General features: G+C 39.5%; 1 protein-coding gene across 11 annotated transcripts in view; it reads left to right on the top strand.

The window, feature by feature from the left end:
* The window catches only part of Plc21C (Phospholipase C at 21C), a 935,201-nt gene that overhangs the window by 643,929 nt on the left and 269,737 nt on the right, over window positions 1-21,535 (top strand). For 8 of the 11 annotated variants that reach the window (XM_068375236.1, XM_068375241.1, XM_068375239.1 and 5 more), the window contains 2 exons: window positions 5,039-5,228; window positions 15,321-15,416. In XM_068375236.1, the coding sequence (XP_068231337.1) occupies window positions 5,039-5,228; window positions 15,321-15,416 (286 nt within the window). The remainder of the gene's footprint in view (window positions 1-5,038; window positions 5,229-15,320; window positions 15,417-21,535) is intronic. The other 3 variants (XM_068375234.1, XM_068375242.1, XM_068375240.1) reach the window with 2 other exon arrangements.

Below are 21,535 nucleotides of genomic sequence, written 5' to 3'. Positions count from 1 at the left end.
ATACGACACATGGCAATCTTCACCCCAAATAGATTTAACGCTTCGATGTAAGGGGGAAGAGTGGCAAAGAAAGGGGTGCCGTTCTAGGTACCCGGGGGATCTCCTTCCCTATTACTACTGCGACGCCATTCCTATTATAGTAGCCTGCTAAGAGTGTTGTGGTCCCCCTTAGCCTGGTGTTTTTCTTGTTTTTCAGAATTTTCATTATGCAATCCCCAGCATCTTTGTAATCTAGAAAGTTGGGTATTAATTCTTTCCTGTGTAAAATTTTAGTCTCCCTTTTCACAGTTAAATTTCAATAATTTAAGTGTGTTTGGGTGAGCGTTGCTGAGACCGGAGGCAGCCATTTTATGACTGCTGTCGTCCGTTATATTCTCGCATATTATTTAGATAGAAGGGCTACACTTCCCGGTTTTAAGCTATTATATTAGCTAGTTAGGCAAATTATATATGATATGATATTGCACTCATGAAAATTATTCTTTCTTTATTATATGACTTACTTATTGTACGAGGGTGAGAGCCCCGGTGGTACCGATTACCTTTGCCTGGGCTCTTACCAGAGCAAGGCTACTTTTGCTCATCTATACGTTAATAAAGTAATTCCTCCTGTTTAGCTTCACCCTTATCGTTTCATCTCGGTTCGAATGAGATGTTACATTCTCTAGAATCTATAGACAAGCTACGATAATTATTCTCTCTCTGAGAGAAGAGGCTAAACCCTTCCTCCCTCCCCGAGTAACGCCGCCGTCATAAGTGGCAGCCACTGTATCTCTTCATTGCCGCCGAGTAGAACGATGTTCTTACTGCTTCCGGCTTTGATTCAGATAGTGACATACTCAGGGTGCCCTTGTCTTGCCGACGACAATGTCGTCAGCACAGGAAGCCATGCTTCCCCAGCTCATTGTTTGAGGAAGGCGGCATACCTGCCGCCATCTCTGATATCAATGAACTGTGAGACCCTCACCTCTTCCCCCTCTCTGTCTTTTAGTGACGACATGCCGTCACAAAATTCTTTCACCATATGCTAGGATGATTGCATTACCGGCTGGTATCCTGCCGGCGGCAGTTAGTTCTGTCGTCTCTGCCACCTTCCCCCTGACTCCCTTCCTTCACAGGAAGTTGATAAAATTGGGGGAAGATTGAGACGGCTTCTGACGGCTTCCGGTGGAAAACCTAACATACTTTCGAAAGTCCTCAGCCCTCTCTTGAGCTGCCATCCACATTCATTGCCGCTGACTTCATTGCTGGCGACAGGCCTTTTGTGGATGGGTGGGAGCCAGAATCTGATAGATTCTTCCCCTTCCATTGAAACTTTCATTCTGGTAAAGAGACAGTAGGCGAACTTATAAGCCCCCTACACTTCCAGCTGTTATGTTAATTCATAATAGTGGAAATTCTCCTTCCTTAATCTTTCTCTCTCTCTTTTGGTTAGCACAGTCAGGTACTAACCCAATACCGGCAGTGACTGCCGGCTAACTACTGTATACAACTATACAGTAGTACATATGTTTTCTAACATACTCTGTGTTTCCTATCGCAGTCGATTATTGAGACCATGATATTCTGTTGAGGCTGAGTACTCCCTCAACACCCAGATGGCTTTCCTTGATCATCAGGGACTTACAATACCTGAATGGTATTAATACAATACTACAGGTGGAGAATGTTAGTATAAGCTATTTACTAACTCTAACTCTAGTTTCTAGAGTTTCTCTACCTTGTATACTCCCTATCAGGGAAACTGAATATTAATACTGACGGAGATCTCAGCAATGGCCTGGGAGAGGAAATACAGATATGTGTCTTTTCTATTTCCTTTCAAGCTTACTATCCTAAGCTTCCATAAACAATAGTGATTACTATTGTTATCATAAACTGTTTGCTTTTATATCACTGATATAAAAAACAAATTCCTTTACAAGATGGCCAAACCTCCTGTCCCATTGGAACAGGATGAAATGGAGAATCCCTGTGGGCTGACCAGTGATCCTTTAGACACCATTGAAGGGGTCTCTGGTGGAGATGCCTGTGTGGAATGAACTTTTCTAACTAGGAGAGATAACCAAGAAGACATTGCCAGTGCCAAGCTGATACTTTGTCTTGGACAGGAACGAACGCACAACCTTTTTGAGCCTGCTGATGAGATCGTCTGATGGAAAGATTTGATGCTGCTGTATCTATCAGCATACCCAGATACTTCAACATCTGCTTGGGTCTGAGATCTGACTCTTCCCAGTTTATCACAATCCCCAGATTGCAGTAAAATGTAAGAATCTGATCTTAATCCTGTAGTAACTACTCTTTCAAAGAGACCAGGATCAACCAATCGTCAAGATGCATCAAAAAACATATCCCTCATGAATGGACCCAATCATCTACCAAGGTGAACACCTGAGTGAACACCTGAAGAGTTGTACACAAAGTCTTGAACTGGTACTGCATACAGTAGAAGAAGCAGAGGTACTTCCGAGAGGACTGATGAATAGGCACTTGAAAGTACTGTAAGAGTTCTGCAGGTCTGCCGAAAGCATCAAGTCTCCCTCTCTGACAAAAGACAACACAGATCATACAGTTTCTATTCTGAATTTTATTTGGTGAACAAACTTTTTCAGAGGAGAGAGGTCAATGACCAGCCTCCAGCCCCCAGTTACCCTCTCTACCAGGAAGATTGATTGATTTGAGGTTTTCAAAATCAACCAATCTTCCTAGTAGAGAGGGTAACTAAGCCGACTGTATGTGTATTAACTTAGAAAAAGACATTGTTTTTTATTAAGGTTGCTGGGCTTTGGTTGCTGAAGTAGTTATAGTTTCATGGGATACAGTATAAAGAAGAACTTTTCTTAATTGTGTAATTTGGATAAAGTTATAGTATTCCTTTTTTCTTTTGAAAATATGTGGTGCTGTGTAATATATAAAATTGTTTAGTTTGAAAGTGGGCTTGTATTTGGGAAGACCTTCTGGAAGCTTGAATTACAGTACAGTAGACCCCGACATATGATATTAATCCGTTCCGGAGTTGGTATCGTATGGTGAAAATGTTGTATGGCGGGCAATAGAATAGCTAATGCGTGCAAAACCCCATTAAAAACATTGAAAATTAGTACTTAACAAAATAGTATAGTAAGCAATGTACTACAGTATACTTATATATAATATATATGTACTGTACAGTATATAATTAAATAACAGTACAGGTATAAATAAAAATTATATACTGTACTGTAAAGGAAAAATTAAATTTTATTTACCTTTGGAGTGACGTGACTTGAGCTGGTAGTGGGTGGAGGCAGAGGGGGGAGGAGACGGTAGATATAAAAACATATCAATGCTAATTATGTTATGTACACTCAATAATGAATTTATTCTTACTATTAAACACTTAAAATTAAGAATGCTTTTTTATTATTATTTTTGTGTTTTGAAATTTTTTTTATGATTTTTTTTAATAGAATCACTTATCTTTGCTTTCTGGCACTTCTCTTTTGGAGAAATGTCTATCCATAGAAGCCTTTTTCTGATGACTCCTCAAAATATTTCTAAAATGACTCATACACTTGTCATTAACACTCTCCAGAAGATGACCTGTGTGAAGTTTTTCTGGGTGTTTTTTTCCAATGAATCTCGTAAGGTTTTCATACCAACCGATAGCTTCCCTTATCTCTGCCGATGTCGTTTCTTCAGTCTCCCCCCTGTCCTCGCCACCACTAGAGCTGTGCTCTTCTTGAATGATGGACAACTGCATTGCCTCCAACTCCTTCAAGCCTTCAGTCATAAGGTCCTCCCTGTGCTCCTCGATAAGGTTATCGACGTCAGCCTCATCGACAGCAAGCCCCATGCACATGCCTTCTTCGTATTTCTTTAATATCTCCAGCTTCGTTTCCATAGTAATCATCTTCTTACTTTTCCCTTTAACATCACAAGCAATCTTGGGACCCATGGCTAACGAATTAAAGATGGAATTAAGCACTAAAATGCACAAAAAATACGATATCGCATGCACTTACACGAGGTCAAGTCTTTGCGAAACGCACTCGATATTCTGAACTGAAAGCGCGATTAACAAAGAGAGAGACTGAGGCAGCATCTCTCTCAGGCATTGTAGGAGGGATTTTGGCCAATAGCGTATCGGCATCTAAGTGACACCGTGACGCCAACCAACAGCAGGTCAGCTTCTTAGTGATGTATGCAGTGATGTATAAGGTTGGTGGTAGGAGAGTGACTCGCACAGTCGTATGCGTAAAAACCGCCAAGTTTGAATTTGGGAATTCGATGCCGTAAGGTGGGGAAAATGTCGTAACGAGGGGATGAAAAAACATCGTTTTCCACACCGTGACGTGAAAAAAACATAAGCTGGGGACGCTGTACCCCGGGGGTCTACTGTATAGCACTATTTGGTGGCGATTAGTTACTGTGATACTAGGCCTAAAAGAGTCTCTCATCTATTAAATAAGTTTACTACTTTAGGACTTTACATTTTGTATATCTTTCCTTCAGCGTCCCACCTCCATCAAAGTGTGAGAGTCAGCATTATGAATATCAGAGGAGTTCATAGAAATTAACAGAATTTTAAAGATAAAATTCATTATTTTTATACTAACCTGATGTCCATACACATCCCAATCCCTGTCGCCACTATCTAGTGGTGTCAAAGAAATGTAGATTTAGTTACAAGATTTAGACTGAAAAGACCAAGGATTTATGTCATGCCCAAAGTGAGGTTATTGATATTAACCACCAACTTGTCTCATTAGTATAATAGATTCTTAATCCTATTGAAAAGAATTTTTTTTTTTTTTCAATTTTTGGATAAACATTGATATGATACCAGGCTATGATAGAGAAGCATTATGAACCTTAGGTGAGTATAGAAAAAATAAATTTCATTATCAAAATTCTATATTTTGATATACAATATGTCACTAAATTGAATTATCATTTAATTTGCACAATGGAAAGATTTGATTAGGTGATATTGTCATAGCCATTGATTTTGTAATACTCAAGATTTGTTCACATATATCTAATCTATTCCCAGCAGGATGGTACAGAAGGTGAAGCCCCTCATACCCCAGTCAGGAAATCAGAACCTAGTGCTGGTCATGGCAGCGGTGGAGGAGGCCCCCCTGCAGGTGGAGATGAGGGGACAAGTAAAGCTTCTAAAAGGTATAACGGAGAAGTTCCAGACACAACAACGACCACAAGTGAAAGTACGCCTGTCAAAACACGTAAGTGCCGAAAGGTTATATTTATCTATACTGTATGTTAAGCAGTGTTTGTCGTTTTATATATATATATGTATATATAAATATATATGTATATGTATATATAAATATATATGTATTTGTATATATATATATATATATATATATATATATATATGTGTATATATATATATATATATATATATATATATGTGTGTGTGTGTGTGTGTATGTATGTATATATATATATATATATATATATATATATATATATATATATATATATATATATATATATATATATATGTGTGTGTATATATATATATATATATATATATATATATGTGTATATATATATATATATATATATATATATATATATATATATATATATATATATATATATATTGGTAAATTATTTAGAATTTCTCTTACTAATTTTTTGCTTTTAAACCCAAATTTACTTTACTTTGAGTGTTTCTTTTCTCAATGTACTCAAATCCTCTTCTTAGGCTATTATCCTGTAGTGTGCCATAAGAATAAGCTAGTATAAAGTCCCCAGAAATAGTCTAGAGATATACGTCAAGTAAATATTTAGCTCTGTTGATAATGCCATGCCCCAGCAAAATCATATATATTCAACATGGAATCTTACATTCCAAGTCGAAGCTTTGTTATAGACAAGAAAACTTGTGAACTGTGAGAAAATTCTCCAACCATTTAAATAAAAAAAAAATTTAAAAAAGTTTATTATTTCAATACTTATTCATAGTGGCATATGTTTTTTAAATCACAGGTTTGGTTGATAAATGAAAAAATCATAGGATTAGTATTTAGTTTATGAGTCTAGCCCTCCTATAACATGTTACTGCTACAATGAATGGCTGCTGATGGCCACCATATTAGAAAAACCCCTTGTTGGTTTATCTCTACAGAATGGATATAAGAAGGGTTTGACCTATCTTGGATTCTAACATTACTGTTAGTTGATGGAGCTGGAGCCATCATTGGGTTCATAGCTGGCTTAAGTTTACTGACTGAAACCTCAGAAGTTTGAGATAGGTGTCCCTTGGGTTTGAGATCTGCTCCAAAATTTGTGCAATTCTGATTGGATCAGCAAAGGAATTTCGTGAAAAGTTTAGTCGTAGCTGCTTCTAATAACTTTGATTAGTTTATTGTTACTTCTCTCAAAGTTCAAAGGCAGGGCATTGTTGAAATGGCCATTTATCCTAATTTCATGACGAATCTTTCCCTCCAAATAGTAATGAGTGTAGAGATTTTGCTTCCTCATACTTGAAGGAGAGTCAAGTTGTGTATGACTCATGTTGTTCATTGGGTCCCATAGGTGTGGCAGGTGACATTTTATATAAAGACAGTACTAATCTTAGTATTTCTTAGTTCTTGTGTTGTACAATTTATTTGTACTAGGTAATGTACTTGAGGTACTTTTTGGTGATTAAGTCAGTACCTTGACTTGTTAGTTCTTATGACTTGCCCTCATTTGGTTTAGGTTGATGATAGTCCTTGTAGTGGGGTCAGAGCCATGTATAGAAAGAGGTTTGTCATGCTTCAGTCAAATACATCAACTGTGGTTGGTCATTTGTGTCACGCGACCTTATGGTGACATCTTGCCTCCCAGACAGAGCCTTACCTGGTATCCTAGGTAGCACATGTGATTTATTAAATTAAATGAAAATATCTATATCACCTGAGAGTAACATTCTTTTTAAATAGAAATGGTTCGCTGCGTAGTAGTAGGTTGTGCTTTACAGCCTGAACAGAGAGAATTTTTACTCAAATTTCCTAAATGCCCAGAAGATCAAAGACAATGGAAAATCAGAGTCAAGTTTTAAAACTGGAATGCTCATAGTAGTTCCCATACTTTCTTATTAAAACTTTCTTAATTACACTTCTGCAAATTTTGTGTGATGAGGCTATTGACTGAATGATTTCTAAGATATTGTGTAGCATTACAACAGCATGAATAATTGATGTTGCTGGTAATGATAATTATCTCTGTATATCAAGTAAATTGATGTGAAGAGCAGATATTTTCATGTTAGGTAGCAATTTGTTTATATGAAAATTTCTATCTACATGCATGATATATATAGATAAATGTTATATTGAGAAGCATATTGTTGCTATGAAAACATTCAACTAACATATTGTTCTTCGGAACTATTATAAAGAGAATCAGTAAGAATCTGGGAGAGCTAATGGTCCAAAGTGTATAAAGGCAAATGCGGTTCATACAAAATGTGTTGTATTAAATCTCAAATGGTATCTCCCCACTAGTGGAAATGCAGGGGGACTGCCTATCCTAGCGTTTGCGGCCTCAGCTGCTCCCTCTAGAATTTTTGCCTTCCCTGGAGGACTTAAGGGCTCAGACACCATTGACTTCGCTGCAGTTGTCGTCATAGTGGTCTTGGTTGGACGGGACTGCTGTGGTGCTGGAGGTTTATAGGGCTTAGATGTTAAAGCCCCATGGAGGAGGGAGTTGTGAGGGGACTTCCCCCACCTCTCAGCAGCATGTTCCACATCCTTAGGCTCAAACAGAACAGACCCTTCTATGGAGGATTGTCTGAACCTATTGATCTCGACGCTAGGTACCTTCTGGTGGAATCTCTCAGCTACTGTATCCCAATGTTTCAGGATGGTATTTGCCCACAAGTTCAAGACTTGGTGGGCCAGAAACTCGATCGTGCGAGTACCTGAGAGAAGGAAGGTTTCCATAGCTTTCCTGGTACATTCCTTGGAGAAATCCTCAGATTGTATTAGGATACCTAAGGTCCCCAACCAGATATCAAGTCACGAAGTAGCTTACATAGCACACTTCGCGAACTCCTCCTGATTGAGGATCTCGGCTGCTGAGAACGAGACCTACTGGTTGGAGAGTCTCTCAAGAGGGACTCCCCTGGTTAGCTCTTCCAACAAGTAGTTAAGTGGAAGAGCTAAACAAGGGTCCTCCAGGATCTCGAAGTACCTCCTCTGCTCTACGCAAGGAGGTGGGAGGAGCTTGTTCGCGGTACCGGGACGGTTGGAGGAGGACATCTCTGAGAGCTGCTGGGCGATCTTGTCCTTGTTACTCTTTGCCCCTTGAGACCAGGGCAGGGCTGCACTGGTCTTAGACGGTTTTTGAGTACCAAAGATGTGGTCTAGGAGGGGGAATCTCCGTGTCAGAAAACCCGTTGAGAACCCTCATTAGAGTCAAAACCTGCCAAAACGTGTGTTCTGACTCCTGCTGATCTCCTCTTTTTGTAGGACTTGCAGCAAAGTCTCTTTCTGTCCCCAAAGGCTCTTCTTGGGGAGAGTCGCGGACATTCCCTGAGTGACTGGCTCGCTCCATCCTAGCCCTAGTGGAGGACTTTGGCAATGTTTTGGAGTTTTTGGATTCCTTCTGGGGAAGGATGTAAGACTCCAACATTGATGAGGGTGGCATGTCCCTTCTATTTCCGGACTGTGTGGAACTCTCGGCGTGAAGAGAGGTTTCCTCCATTGGTGTGATGGGGGAAAATCTTTCTTCGCGTGATTCCCTTGGTGACGGGAGATCTTTGTCCGAAAGGTAAGGAGAGTTAGTCCGAGAATTAGGAAGAACTTGCCTTGAAGGTCTGTGTGGAGTCAGTTTCGCCCTTGGGGAAGTGACCGCGTCCAGAACTCCTCTTTTCCTCTTCAAAGGGGTAGAGGAAGCCATGGTTTCGTGTCCTAGATCAGAGAGGACAGGCTAGAAACTCCGAGTTACGGCTCTGATCAGGGCACTGAACCAGGGCTGTTGGTTGACAGACACACTATCAGATATACCCCCTGAAGAGAAAGGGATTGAAGGATCCCTGGGAGAAGTCACTGGAATAGTTGGGTTTGCCTTCGGAAGTAGCTTTGGGATCCTGAACCCCTCTGCATGTTTCCCTTCTCCCACAATGCGCGGTGGTATGGGCTTGCGGGGAGGGGAATGAGGCGATGGCGACCTTGTTGGACCTCGTTGCTTGTGGTGCGCAGGCTCGCGCGCAGGAGAATATTGGCACTCGCGCGAGGGAGAATATTGGCGCTCGCGCGAGGAAGAATATTGGCGCTCGCGCGAGGGAGAATATTGGCGCTCGCGCGAGGGAGAATATTGGTGCTCGCGCATGGGAGACTGATGGCGTGCACGGGAGAATATTCGCATGCGCGGCCGCGCAGGAAAATCACGATGTGCGCACAGAAGTGTTCGCGCGCGTCTGTCAAAGACTTAGGCCTTGCGCAGGAGATTGTCTCCGAGCATGCGGGCGCGCAGGAGAATCATGATGGGAGCGTGGGAGAATGTTGGCGCGCATCCTTAGGAGAGAGATCGCGCGCGAGTATCTCTGTGAGTGCGCGCAGGATAAGGCTGGCGCGCAGGTGAGCGCGAGGCTGGTGAGTCCTGGCGCGTTGGTAAAAGATGGCACGCAGATGAGGGCAGCAGGGCTGTTGCCTCACCTATGAACTTGCGTGCAGGAGATTGTGGCGCGCAAGATGGCGCTCAGGAGAGCGTGATGTAGGGCGCTCATGTTGGCGTGCGGGAGAGCGCTGACGCGTGGGAGAGCACTGGCGCGCAGGAGAGTGCTATTGCACAGGCGAACATTGGCGCGTAGGAGAATGTTGGCGTGCAGGGGAGCGCTGACGCGCAGGTGGGCACGGTGCGTAGATCGTTGGCGCGTGGGCGCAGGGCACGTCAGTGCAGGAGAGCCCTGGCACAGGGCACGTCGGTGCAAGAGAGCCCTGGCGCGCAGGAGATCGTTAGCGCATGTGCGCATGTGCGCATGTGGGCGTGCATGGCACGTGGTTGAGATCTGCTCCTGTTGGCGCGTAGGCGCATGTTGGCGCGTAAGCACGTTAGGTTGTTGCCCTGCGTTAGGGTGAGCAAGATGGGTGGTGCGCTTCAGTGTTTGGGCCTGACGAGCTACTAATGAGCGCTGGTCAGGTTGCGTAGGCGCGTGGTGCGCAATAGCGTGCTTAGGTGGAGCCTTGTTAGGCCCATGCAGGAGCGGTGATAGAAGGTCAGCAGGTCTGTCGGGTGGAAGGTCGACGTGTCCTTTTAAAGGACGACCATCCACCGAAGGAGATCGTGAACAATCTGCAGAGAGGTCCAGGACTGAAGTCACAAGACTGGTTGCAGGTGCAGTGATGGATGAACGGTCTAGAGGCTCCTCTGCGGGGACTACATTGACGACGTTGAACCAAAGAGGCGCCTCCTCATCGCAGGTGAAGGAAGGCCTCTATGGCGAAGGGGAAGGCGAGCCTTCCGACGGATGTGCCCTATGTGGGCCGTTGGATCAGCAAGCTGACCGACAGCAGTCCTCCAAAGAGGAGTCTCTGTAAGTGAACTTCTCCGAGGGGGAGAAACACTAGCAGGAGAGACTGATGATGAACTTAGTTTCCCCCTCGGAGGATGGTCAGGAACGGGGGAAACTAAGCCGTCAGCTACCGTAGAGTTTGGAGTGGCAGAGGAGATGGGTGACGCCGCATGGGACACCTCTGACACAACAACGTCGACAAGAGTCAGGGGACCTACCTCTGACGGTGACGACGATTGCTTGACAGCAGCACCCAGGCGGATGTAATCAAGCAAAACCTCCTTGGAGGGCGAACATGTGAGCCCCAAGGAGGACAGAATCTGAGAGAGGGAAGTTAGTGACACGGGGGAGGTAGAGCTGCTTCGCTAGGAAAAGCAATGTCATCTCTCAAGACCCGAGGTTGGACGGAAATAATTTGGTCTACACTACTACTCGACGTTCTCTCGAAAGAGACCGACTGAGTAGGAGCTTCGGAGGAGGTTTGAGCGACGGAAGAAAAGGCCTTGGGTTTTTCTTCCTTTTAAGCAACCTTCGCAGGAGAAACATCCCGCTTGGACTTCTTCTTCCGCCGTCGCGAAAACCTCTCCCACTGGGAGGCAGACCACTCCCTACACTCACTACACTTGTTGACGACACTATCACACCGTTAACCCCTACAAGAAGGACAAAGGGAGTGAGGATCGGTCTCGACCGCCAACATGAATGTTCCACAGGGGCAGTCGGGAAGACCAGGGCAGGTGCGCATGGTCGCAGAGGCCAACTTCACGTACACAGCCTAGAAAAAGAAAGAACAAAAAGCGTTAATGGCTGCCAAAATGACGGCGAGGATGAGAGCGGACACATCCGATCACCATCCGAGCCGAGAGCAAAGTGAGCTCAATCACAGGTGCGTGAGGGGGAGCGGTAGCAAGCTACCCTCCCTACCCCTGCTAACTAGCGGTGTGGGTAGTAAACCCTCGTTAAAAATTAATGGCTCGTCATTTCAGCCACGCCGAAAGTAATACCCCTATTAAATAGCGTGGTTTGTATTCCAATTACGGAACAAAACTCTTAAATAATGGTGCGGTATTGCTTAGACTATGTCCCCTTTTCTTTTTTTTTTTTTTTTTTTTTTTTTTTTTTTTTTTGTATAAGAAATCCTCATATGAGGGAACTGAATGTCTTTTATTCACCCCATTTCTTCTTAAAAAAGGGGGTAGAAAATAATGTGTTCCTTAAGTTTATGAGGAATTGACAGAGGTGAGGTGTTAAGTTTAAGCCCACAAAATCAAGTACTGCAGCAGTATGTACAGTACATCTGAATGTGTGGCCCTGTATCATTTTTGTTCTGATGATGAATTGGGTAGCAAGAATTTAAAAATAATTCCTCTGTATACCATCTTCATTTATCATCAGAAACTAATTGCAAGGTTTAGGAAATAAAGGAAATGAGCCTTCTCTAAAGGGCTCAAAAAACTTTCTCCTACATACATACGTAAAGTCTCACAATTTATTGTCAGAGGATTCTAGTAGCTGATGCAATTCCTTCTCTCACCTGTGATTAAAAAGTCAAGACCACTTCACTTAAATTACAACTTGATGATTATTAGCAATTTAGAAAATTTCTTGGAAGCAGGATTACTTCTGTTTTACATCCCTCTGTTGATATTTTTTGCCTGTGAGCATATAATTAAAGCAGTCTCTTCTAGCTTTCTTGCTTCCCATAATCACACCTCAGTTTTTATTCTTTTGTGGGATTCTCTGACTTATAGTATACTGTACTTTTTCACTTCATACCATCATTTATTTTGTTACCAGTTCAATACCCAACAAACTACAGTTTCTTAAAAAAGAAAAATTTTCATTCTTTACAAGCTGCATAGTTGATGCACATTTGTCTAGTAGTTCTTAATTTGTGACTCAGAAAATATGCCTTGTAGGGGGTGTAGTGCTATCAGGGCACCTCAAGAAGTGCACTGTAAGTATTACTTGAAGGCCTTTGCAGAGTCCCTTTGTCCCTTGCTGCACTCACTCATTAGTCTTCATCTATACCTGTTTCCACTTCATTTTTTTTCTATTTTGCTGTCCAACTTCTTGAACTTTTACTTCATGCTGCAATTCCAGGGTTTTCCTCACTGGCTCATGGATGCTGAATGGCATCCTAGGTCCAAGTGATGGGCCATATGGCCTAGATTCATAAGTCCAATCCAATCTACTAATAAAACTAGAATCCTTAATGACTGTCCTTTTTTTCTGACACTTGTAGAACATTTTTACAGTATTATTGATATCATGTTGTTGATATTTCTAAGAATGAAAAAAAAAAAGATTATTCTAATTCAAATTACATATTTCTTTGACATTTTACAGTGGATTATTTACTAAGTGTTATATAAAGATTTTATCCTTAACTAAATTTTTTAGGTATTGTTCCCTATGGATTGCTATGTAAAATGTTTAAGATAACAAGGGCAAGGTAGGTCTTTCTTATAAATGAATGATATTTTTATAGGTTTCAGATCTCTTACTTATTTAATTGGTATATATTTATATGATATAGATATGATTTCATACTTAGTAACAAGTTATGTGTCATTTGTAGATTCCTCTTGCCTTAAATATCTCGCTCTCTCTCCTCACCTAACATTCATTTTATATGTGGCAGGCACTCTATTTGATATGGGTTTGTGTGTGAATACCACAATATCTTATCTGCTCACTATATTTTGTTTGCTATTTACTGGAATATATCAGTGTCTTGATTTTGTCTAATTCTATGTTCTTGATTCTCCAAAGAAGGGATTAACTTGGTATCTGTTATGCCAGGGATGTTATTATTAATGCTGTAGTAGTATGTTTTAAGTAAGATTCTATAATGCACTACTCAGAGGATGTGGATTTGTAGTTTTTTATGAAGATCCTTGTTTGAGTAGGAATAAATTTTGATCTGAAATGACAGTTTCCTGATCTAAGGGTGACCGCAGCTTGCTCTTATGCCAACATATACATTGAAACATAACTTCCTTGGATGATTATCAGGAGGACTGTTTTTTAGTACCATATGAAAGTACATGGTAACACAATCTAAAGTTTGTTTAAATCAAGTTTTAGTTTCATCTTTCCCTTAGTGTAAAGTGGCATAGTACACAAATATTAAATTTTTTTCCTCAAACTTGTTTGTATTTGATGTGCTGTAATTCATGCTGATTTTCCATTTCCACAACAGCAAAATAATATATACCATACTTGTTGGTACTGGTTGATATTAAGTGAACGACAAACAGGTCATCAAATATAACTTTTGAGTTATTTTTCAGTGTATCAGTATAACAGTTTTGATAGACATGTTTCTATTTTTTCTAGATTATGCTTTTAGAAGTTTTTTTTTTTTTTTTAAATAAGAGTAACATTCTTATATTCTTGATTAAATGGTTTTTATTTAATGATGAGGCTGCGAAAAGTGCAGCACTCGGTTTACTCTGTATTAAAAGTTTGCTTTATACGGATTTCAGTTTTAACTGAAAAACATGAGTACAGATGTGAAAAGCAAAGAACTTATCAAATTTACATATTCAAACTGAAGTGTAAGGTATTTTGTACAAAAGGAAAATATGCTTTAAATGCAGTATGTACGTAAAATTTTACAATGAAGTCTCTTCTCAGAGCTTGATTATAGTACTCTGCCTATCTAACTGAATTTTATTTTGATCACAAACTTATGCATGCAGTTCTGGTAGGTGATCTTGAATTGTGGTCTTATGGTTATGGGTTTGAACATATTGCTTTTGTTCAATTTTTTGTTTCTTATAGCAGTCGTATCTCCATTATAAGTGTTGATGTGTCGCGAAGGCAGTCTTATTTCTTCAAACTTTTGTTGCATATAATTAACTTTTTTTTATTGATTTATACACAGTTGTTTGAAATCAATTAAATAAGAGATAGTAAAAGCTACATGTATTTAATGTAGTTATCCATTATTTAAATAGTTCTTAATACTAACCACTCCTGTATTTTGTAGTTTTAAGGGATGTGGCTTTTAAATGCATCAAAACACTGCTAGTAAAACTTAATATTTGGTCACATCTCTCTTTTGCTAGATGATCAATATCAACAATTTTTAGATACTTTGTGCAGGTTTAATTTCTGCATTGGTAAAAGAATTTTCATTAAAATGCTTTTATAGAGGTACCAAAAACAATTCTTGTACTTTTTTTGCGTGATGATTGTTGTGCTCTCTCTCTCTCTCTCTCTCTCTTTAGTATTCTCACATTTCTGTTATTCTTCATTTTCTTATCTCCAGTCAGTAGAAGGTTGGGAACTGAGGTTGGGAAATTACTCTGGAGTACTTTTGCACTAATTTAAAATAATGTTTTTTATTACATCACTTATTACCAAGTTTTAGTGAGGTTTTGATAGTTCCTGCTTTAATATTTTTAGTACTGTAGTATGAGAAGGTAGTAAAATTATGGTAAATCTCCATTATACCTTCTGATTTTAGTACTTTGAATTGGCATGGTTAATGTTCTGATGGACAGCTTTGGTTAAAATTCTGTTTTGGTCTTTGCATAGATAAATATTTCAGAAATAGAGTGGAATACTAAGAAACGTCTTGTAATTAATTTAAGCAGATGTTAAGTCAGAACAATTAGTCAAGTCAAAAAACCAGTGATCATGAACCTAGATCTACAAAGGTACTGATTCATCATCAAAGAATGAAGAGCAGTATATCATCAGGTTCCTTATCTATGGTTTCTAAGAGTTAGATAATTATTACTAACCTCTGGCATCTGGCAGCTGACTAACGTATGGTGGCGGTCTTGCTCCTCAGATCGACAGGACTCTATCTCAACCAAGTCTCACTTAACCATTAGGACAAGTGAGGACAAGCCTGAGAGGGAAAAGGAATCTTCTCATCATTTCTTAGGTACAGGATATTTTACAGGCTTTATTATGGAAACCTAATTGCTTACATTAGTGTGTTGTCCCTCATCTTTTAGCAGTAGTCTACTTGGTAACAGTAGTATTTTTCTATTAATTATTTATGCCTGATTCTATAGTACAGTTCCTCTTGTATGCCTTGATTTACCTAACTGGCAAGTTATAACTAAATAATATATTATTTAGTTTCACAATATAGAATCATGTATGCTTTCATTAATTTTGAGTTTCATCAGTTTGCATAAATAGTCTTTCACTTCAATTTTCCCTTTGAATTGTAGTTTGAAATCTATATTTTTACATTATCCAATTGTTGTAATTTAGTTTGCATGGTTAAACATAACTTAAGGCATGATATATAGGTATATTCTGTAAATTATTAATTACTAGCAATATGCTGGGTATGGTAGCGAATGTGTAAGTAGTGGATCAAGATGCATTTGGTATTTTTGGATGAGGGAAAGGTCCCAGAGAAAAGGCGAGATGAATGAAAAGACTTATATAAGAGGAAAGGAGATAGAAGGGACTGAAATTAAGAATATATGCCAGGGAATATATATGGTAGGATTAGAAAGCAAGACAGATTACAGAAAGGCTAAAAATAGTATAGATTTAGACAAGAAAAAGAGTGGGTGACTCAAGTGATCCAAGTGATCCCTATGTTGTATGAGAATTCTGAAAATACATGGAAAAGGCTGCATATACTTGGGAAAAACTTATGGCACAACTGATAGAGATCCAACATGAAGGGTGCTGAGGATGCAGAGTAAAGAAGGAATGTTAAGAGCAGTTAGAAGTCTTGATAATGCAATTGATGACTGTGTAAGCAGTATGCAGATAAGGGAAGGATTTGCTTAGTAAAAAAGTGTGTTTGAGATAAGAATGTGTTATATTTCAAAGGCTATTTAATCTTTTTAAAGGATTCAGTAATAAGGGGAAAAAGAGGATAAAAAGTGGGTGTGCAAATTGTGGAAAAACAAAATTGGCAGTGAATAGAGGTAGGAGAGTTTGATTTTTGCCATTCATTTTAGTTAGTGGGACACAGTAAAGGGAAACAACAGAGACTCGACTGAAGAAAAAAATAAGTGTTTGAAAATGAGCAAACTTCAAAGTTAATGTTAGATAAAAATGTTTGCAGATTGAACAGTGTACGTCAACATGGATTGGCAAGAATGAATTGATCCTTAAGTGTTTTAAGAGGTAAATTTAACAGATAGTAGAAATAGTCAAAAGGTTTGTCATTGAATAGGGGAAGTAATTAAGTTAGCAGGATCCTGCAAAATATTTAAAAGAAAAAACTTGAACTGTATCTGTGGAAGCAAAATTTGAGATGTATAAAGGGGCTTTTGAACCAGGTCTCCTTAATGTATGTGAAATGTGGGTGCTGAATAAAGAGAAGAGATAATAAAAGGGATTTAGGTGGCGAAGTTGGTAAATATTCAAGTACAACAAAAAATTGGGAAAATGTCAAGAGTGTTTTATGGTGTTTATCTAATGTAGAAACACAGGAGGTAACTGAACTGAAAAGAAGTACATGTAATTCAGAATTTTGAATAGGAGATGTAGAATGAGGAACTCTTGGCTAAATTGAGTTGAAGAGACATAAGAACCAAAGAACCTTGATATCCAGAAGCATAAAAGTTATGTGGAGGGATGTTATGTGTATACAGGGCATTTTAGATACTAATGAGCCTTCTGCGCAGGTAAGGTATATAAAGTACACTACCTAGTGTTTTTGAATTTTAGCAGTTAAAGGATAAACATGGTTTACTCAGGAGTCCACCAACTAGGGATGAATGCACATGTTTATGAATGTGGTCATACACTGATAGGGATGTGTGTGTGTGTGTGTGTTTAAACTGAAACTTCATAAACAAAGAAAAATTTATAAATTGACTGTAGCAATGGTTTGCTTGCTGTGATTCGTGTAGATGAATTCTTGTCAGAGAACTAGAATTTATGTTATTGTCATTGAATAACCAGATAACTAACCATGAAGTACTTGGTTTGCAGTATCAAAACTTACAACAATTCATTTTAGAAACTTCCATTAGAACTGTAAAACAATGAAAATTCCATAATATGTAGTTAAATGTTTTCATATAGCAAGTAAACAGATTATGAAAAGATCGTATGCATACTGTTTAGTTTATCATAATCCAATTAACCATACACACTCATATATATTTATATACACTAAACTGTATATGTATACTATATATATATATATATATATATATATATATATATATATATATATATATATATATATATATATATATATATATAACACTCTGTAAACTAAACATTTACAGAAAGATATTCTTCCTCTTCATGATTTTTTTAGTTTTGAAAATGAGGTACCAGTATCTTATGTAATGTATTATTATTATTGTTATTATTATTGATATTATTATTTTTATTATTATTATTATTATTATTATTATTATTATTAACTAAGCTCCAACACTAGTTAGAAAGCAGGATGCTATAAGGCCAAGGGCTCCAACAGGAAAAATAGACCAGTGAGGAAAGGAACGAATGAAATAAACTACATTTCAGTGAATGAGAATCAATGAATGATTGATATAGAATATTTTAAGATCAGTAACAGTGTTAAAATAGCACTGTCTTATATAAACTATGAAGAGTCTTGTGTCAGATGGTTCAACGTAAAATATTCAGTGCAAGTTTGAACTTTCGAAGTTCCAACAATTCAACTGCCTGACTAGGAAGATAATTCCACAATCTAGTTATAGCTGGAATAAAATTTCCAGAATATTATGTAGTATTGAACCTTATGATGGCGAAGGTATGACTATTAAATCAACTGCATACTTAGTATTACGCGCAGGATGGCACAGTCTGGGAAGATCTGAATGTAAAGGATGGTCAGAATTATGAAAAACTTATACAAGCATAAAGAATAACTGAATGACAGAGCCAGAGATTGATATCAAGATCAGGAATAAGGAATTTAATAGGCCACAAGATTTTGTCCAACAAATTGAATTGAGATTCAGCAGTTGAAGACCAGACACGTGAACAAAATTCGAAACAAGGCAGAATGAAAGGATTAAAGCATATCAGAATACATTGATCACTGAAAATCTTGAAAGACTTCCTCAATAAGCCAATTGTGTGTGCAATAGAAGAAGCAGACCAAATGCATTTCTCAAAAGTAAATTTGCAATCAAGAATCACACCTCGAATTTTAGGTCATGTAGACCTAAAGAAATATTATATATATATATATATATATATATATATATATATATATATATATATGTATATATATATATATATATATATATATATATATATATATATATATTTATATATATATATATATATATATATATATATATATATATATACATATATATATATATATATATATATATATATATGTATATATATATATATATATATATAATATATATGTGTATATATATATATATATATATATATGATATGTATATATATTATGCATGTGTTTGTATATATATATATATATATATATATATATATATATATATGATATGTATATATATTATGCATGTGTGTTTATATATATATATATATATACATATATATATATATATATATATATATATATATATATATATATATATATATATATAATTATATGTGTATATATATTATATGTATATATATTATGCATGTGTGTATATATGTATATACATATATATATATATATATATATATATATAATATATATATATAATATTATATTATATATATATATATTATATATATATATATATGTGTGTGTACACTATGTATTATACAGCATATGTAAATTTATGAATTAATATATATATATATATATATATATATATATATATATATATACTGTATATATATATATATATTATATATATATATATATATATATATATATATATATATATATATATATATATATGTGTGTACTATATGTATTATACAGCATATGTAAATTTATGAATTAATATATATATATATATATATATATATATATATATATATATATATATCTATATATACTGTATATATATATATATATATATATATATATATATATATATATACTGTATATATATATATACATATAAAATATATATTTGTTCCAACACGGAGTACTTATGTCAAACTACAGTACTTGCTTAGGAGTATCTGGGATCTCCTCACAACCGACCAGAATTTTGTGTAGTTTACCCTACTCCCGTTTTCTATGCGGGGTAACCTCTGGCGGAGTGATACGCGCCATGAGGCGACCCGGGGTCAGAGAGCATGCTTGCTCAGGTCTCGATCTCCAGTAAGTTTTCTGGTCGCGTCGCGATAACATCCCGACGCGCTCTCCTTACCCAGTGCGACCCTTTGTGTCCCACGCGGTTTCCACGTGGTCCCTTTGTGCTATTCCTTTTCCTTTTCCCCTGTGTTCCTGTGTCTCGTGGTGCTTTACTAGTGCGCAATGGAGCATCCCCGTCGTTGCCCTGGGCCTATGGCTGGTAGATCGTGTGGCGCCTTCTTTAAGCTTGAAGTTGACCCGCACTCCTTGTGTTCTTCGTGTAGGGGCAGTGTTTGTTCCCCTATGGCCACGTGTCCGGAGAGCGAGTCCTGGAATGAGGTGTAGTGGGCGCGTTGCGGCACCAAGAAAAAGAAGTCTTTCAGGAGGTCGCCTAGGAAACCGAGCGTCTCTTCGCCTCTTGCTTCGCCCGGCGTATCGTCGGATAGAGTGTCTCTGCCGCCTTCCCCTACCCAGAGTAGGGGACGAGGTAAGTCAGTTGCGGGGAAGAGGAGTGTGGCCCTTCCCCAGGAGTCTGAATTACCTGATAGTGGGGTTGTGTCGTCGATCCAGGCAAGTGGGGGGCCTGAGGGAGGGACGGGAATGTGTTCGGACGACGGAGCCCTGGTGCAAGCAGGGCCCGTCTCTTTGGACGATCCTATGGGGGTAAAGACTGCTGCAGCCTCTTCTCCCGCCTCTTGGGCATGTGTTTCAGGTACGTCCGCAGCCGAGGGTGACGCCGAGAAGGAGGACTCGCCGCCGTCAGACCCCCTCGCGTGGGCGCCTCCGAAGATGCCCTTCAGATCACCCTTGAGGCTGGAAGAGGAGTTCGAGAGCTGGTTCCTCAGCGAGGAGCTTCCCCGCTCCCCTCCAGCGCCTTCAGCTACGCTCCCGTCCATCTTCATGGAGCCTTCGTCGCCGGCTGATCAACGCGTGGACCCACCAGCAACGCGGCGCGACTCAGACCCTTCATTGAGGTCCTACAATTCTTCGGGCTCCTCGGTTGAGGCCTACTCCTACTTCTCGGAGGACGGAGCCCCGAGGGACCATAGAAGACGGCGAGATAGGTCCCGCAGGAGACGGTCACGCTCACGCTCCCGTTCCATATCCCGCCACGTTGGGAGGTGTTCGAGATCCCCCAGGAGGAAGTTTAGGAGAAGCTGCTCCCCGAGAGAAGAGTGGGTGCGGGTCGTCATCTCACGTAGTCAACTCCTGGAAGCTTCAGCGGTTCCGGGCACCTCGGGCTGGCTCCCAAGGGCTCGCTCGCCAGTGAGGTACATCCCCAGCAGCAGGTACGACCGACGGAGAGAGTTGTCTCTTCAGACCCCAGGGGCCAGGCATAAGTCCGCGAAGGTTCCGGCTCCATCCGCCAGCGGAGAGAGTCGCCCCTTCGGTCTGGCAGCCGCGTCCCAGCCTCAAAATCAGCAACGAGTCGACCGGAACGTGAGAGACACCTTCCTTCTGTGAGCAAGCCCGCAACCTCCTGGACCTCCGTAGGCAGAGATCGGCCCAGGACGAAACCCTCCGTCTCAGCGGCGATGCCCGTCCTCCTGCCTGAACCGCCGAGACTAGACCACGCCAGGAAGATGCCTCCTCCCCAAGCGGCACCCTCCGTCGGAGGTCCCCCGTCACAAGCAGAGGAACATCCGACAGAAAGTATAGATGACGGCGTAGAAGGTTCGGCCGCAGAAGTTTCGGCCTACAGGAGAGTGATAGGCCTCATTAGGCGTCATCACAGGCTGGACAAGCCTAAGCTCTTCATGGACGAAGACTGGCTCTCGGGCCTCAGCAGGCTGGTCGATGTGCCCATGCAA

The sequence above is a fragment of the Palaemon carinicauda genome, chromosome 6 (genome assembly GCF_036898095.1).
Source record: "Palaemon carinicauda isolate YSFRI2023 chromosome 6, ASM3689809v2, whole genome shotgun sequence".
NCBI classification, from domain to species: Eukaryota; Metazoa; Arthropoda; class Malacostraca; order Decapoda; family Palaemonidae; genus Palaemon; species Palaemon carinicauda.
This window is presented reverse-complemented; position numbering and strand designations above follow the sequence as displayed.